Source organism: Amphimedon queenslandica, unplaced genomic scaffold (genome assembly GCF_000090795.2).
Source record: "Amphimedon queenslandica unplaced genomic scaffold, v1.1 AMPQUscaffold_11872, whole genome shotgun sequence".
Taxonomy (NCBI): Eukaryota; Metazoa; Porifera; class Demospongiae; order Haplosclerida; family Niphatidae; genus Amphimedon; species Amphimedon queenslandica.
The window spans coordinates 1-3,103 of NW_003547888.1; the positions used below are offsets into that span (position 1 = coordinate 1).

At 33.6% G+C, this 3,103-nt stretch overlaps 2 protein-coding genes across 2 annotated transcripts; both read left to right on the plus strand.

Annotated features, from left to right (window-relative positions):
• The first annotated feature begins 1,137 nt into the window (after positions 1 to 1,137).
• LOC109588771 (uncharacterized) lies at positions 1,138 to 1,549 on the plus strand. The gene is made up of 2 exons (XM_020004885.1): positions 1,138 to 1,213; positions 1,269 to 1,549. Exons 1-2 carry the CDS (start codon positions 1,144 to 1,146, stop codon positions 1,547 to 1,549), a joined length of 351 nt encoding a protein of 116 aa, XP_019860444.1. The 5' UTR covers positions 1,138 to 1,143.
• A 29-nt stretch (positions 1,550 to 1,578) lies between these two features.
• LOC109588772 (titin-like) lies at positions 1,579 to 3,097 on the plus strand. The gene is made up of 4 exons (XM_020004886.1): positions 1,579 to 1,814; positions 1,861 to 2,169; positions 2,216 to 2,866; positions 2,914 to 3,097. Exons 1-3 carry the CDS (start codon positions 1,643 to 1,645, stop codon positions 2,506 to 2,508), a joined length of 774 nt encoding a protein of 257 aa, XP_019860445.1. The 5' UTR covers positions 1,579 to 1,642; the 3' UTR covers positions 2,509 to 2,866; positions 2,914 to 3,097.
• Positions 3,098 to 3,103: the final 6 nt, after the last annotated feature.

Here is a 3,103-nt window from a genome sequence, read left to right on the forward strand (position 1 = left end):
CAATGATGGTAGTTTATTGTTGTATTGTGTTAATGGTTTAACATTTTCTATTTACTTAGGACTAGCAAGTAGTACAGTAATCATTATTGTTGTTGCAGTGATTTTGTTCACATTCTTGTTTGCTGTTGTAACTGTTGGAATAGTGATAGTCATTATGAAGTTAGTGTTGCCAAGTTGTGAGTTTGAATAATTTTATATTACTTTGTTGATATAGGAAAAAATTTAACTACGTCAGTGATACTAGATCAAAAACTGCTGTATATGATGATCCTGATATAACATTGAAGGAAGTGAAACCACAAGCAGTTAATGATAACGTTAAAATTGAATCAACTGATCCTGTTTCTACTGCTGATTATGAAGTTCCTGTCACTGCAATTACTAAAGAGACTGTTGACAAAACTATGCGATGAAGCTAAATAAGCATAAAAATAATAAACATGCATTAACTAAAATAGCTACTTACTATTAATACTAGACTAGTCTGTTAATGTTGTTATGTTTGCTGCTTGTTAGTCAAAACAAAAATTTTAATACAGCTGCATACATGGAATCAAAGTTACTAGACTAATATGAAGAATAATTAATTGTTAGAATTCTTTTGTGATTAATTTTAAGTTTTAAAAGGACCCAAGGTAGAATAATTACTATCTAAACTATTCTAGTTGTGCATACTGGTATAAAGTTATGTTAGTACTGCTTAATTCACATTAGTCTACTTGTAACTAAAACTTCACATTGCCACAAACCCACTATATGAGTAAATGATGACCAATCAGAATTACTACAGTATAGTGGTGTGTGGCTTGGCATAGCCTGCTGTACTATTGCCAACTTTTCAGGCCCGTAGCCAGGGGGGGTTCGGGGGGTTCGGACGAACCCCCTGTTATAGCTGCAAAAAAGTTTTAGATTAGCTCCTGTCATGAAGAACAGCACTGCAAAAGCAGGATTAGCATTTTGGCAACAGCGAGAAGCACAGATGGCCATTTTAGCTGAGTCAGCACATGGCCGAGATGAGTAAATTAAGACCACGCCTACCAACCACGCCCATTTTTCGGCAAAATTTTTGCTGCGCGCTTCGCGCGCAGCAATTTCCGAACCCCCTGTTTTAAGTTCCTGGCTACGGCCCTGCTTTTAGTCAAGATGGAGTATCGTTTCTCTTCTTTGTTGATAATTGTATTAATTGCAGCTACACTTTCAAATTGTGCGGAAGGTATGATGAATTTGTTTTGTAGCATTTCTATGATAAATATTATATCATCTCATAGTTTGCTTTAATACAACTATACCTCTGAAACGAAGCTACAATAATCTGACAACAGTGTTTCCTGGTGATTGTGTAATCTTACATTGCACACTAAATGATACAGTACAGTGGGAACTGAATGGAACTGATATTAGTAATGATGATACTCATTACAATATCAATGCTACTAGTGGTACACTGACTATACAAGAAGTGAGGAGCACTGATACTGGAAACTATACTTGTGGTTCAGGAAGCATTTCTCTAATATTTCAAAGTAAAATAAAATTATACTCAATTTAAGTTCAACTACTCCTTTTAGTACCTGATATCATTGTTACTGGTCAATACACTGACCTCACTGTTGGTAGTAGTGTCAGTATTATCTGTACTACAATGCCCTCCATCTCTAACAGTGTAATAAAATGGCATTCATCATCATTCAATAGCAATGAACTGATCATTGATCCCGTGATGCTCTCTCATAATAACAACACATTCACTTGTGTAGTATCATCAGATTTACTGGCTATCAATCTGACCAAGTCTATTACTATTAGTGTATTAGGTTAGTTGATCTTAGAACCTACATTAGTTATTAATGTTTATTACAGATACCAGTGTCTCATCTGTTACTGTCCAATCATTATCATCGTATGTTATTGGTGACAATGTATCAATAGTGTGTACTATTAGTCTCACTAATGCTATTGGTCCTGATGTTTCTTCACTCGTAGTGAACTGGTTTAAAAATGATCATATAATAACAAATAATATCAGTATTAATGGTTCATTATCAACATTTCATAGTATCGTGACATTAACACAGGTTTCACCAACTGATGCTGGAGCATATACTTGTAATGCATCAATTAATGGATCTAATATAATAGTGTCTGATTTAAAACCCTTGTGTGTAAAAGGTGCATATTCATGCAATAACTCTACCATTAGTTTATTGTTTTGTAGATCTTGTTCCTTTTATTCAAAATAATGGTAACTTCACAGATCTATCACTGGGATATAGTGCAACAATACAGTGCGTGAATCTCTCATCACTTAATGGAATTACCATGAGATCCATAAAATGGACTGATTCAGATGGTACTATTGTCAGTAGCAATAATACATTAATACTACCTAATGTGGTACCATCAATTAATAACACTGAATATACTTGTACTGTAGAAGTGGATATCAATCCAGTGACTTGTTTACCAGACAACAAGACAATTATCGTTTTTGTTAAAAGTATTGATTAAGAAATTAAGAATGATCCTTCTTTATATTTGAAATTATATTTAGGGACATATGTGAGTTCAATTGTGATGTCTTCTCAGTTATCATTCCTAATCAATTCAACAGTAAAGATTAACTGTTACATAATTCTTAATACTCCTGTTGGTCCTGGTATACAACCCAACGTCACTTGGTATCATGATATGACTAATATTACACACAATAGTTCATTAATAAGGGACTTAGAGCTTGACAATCTCTTTACTTCAATACTTACTATTGATTCAGTACAAGTATCTGATGCTGGTGTATATCATTGCAATGCTAGGATTGGTTCTAATGTAACTACCAAAAATGTCAGTTTAGATCTATGTGTAACAGGTAATGTAACAAAAAAATCACTAATATTTATTTTGATTTCTAACCAGTTAATGAGACACTACCATCAGTAACAGAAGAGCTATCCCTTGGTCAGTATTATTCAATTGATTGTATCACTGGACCAGTACCTACTGGAGTATCAGTATCCTGGCTACTTACTAATGGTTCTATTTATAGTAACAATAATACACTAATGATACCATCAATACTACCATCACATAATAATACACAATATAC

Coding starts and splice junctions, on each gene's coding strand:
- LOC109588771 (XM_020004885.1), top strand. CDS start 1,144: ATGGAGTATCGTTTCTCTTCTTTGTTGATAATTGTATTAATTGCAGCT. Junction 1,214..1,268: donor ACTTTCAAATTGTGCGGAAG/GTATGATGAATT, acceptor ATCATCTCATAG/TTTGCTTTAATACAACTATA.
- LOC109588772 (XM_020004886.1), top strand. CDS start 1,643: ATGCCCTCCATCTCTAACAGTGTAATAAAATGGCATTCATCATCATTC. Junction 1,815..1,860: donor TATTACTATTAGTGTATTAG/GTTAGTTGATCT, acceptor TGTTTATTACAG/ATACCAGTGTCTCATCTGTT. Junction 2,170..2,215: donor AAAACCCTTGTGTGTAAAAG/GTGCATATTCAT, acceptor ATTGTTTTGTAG/ATCTTGTTCCTTTTATTCAA.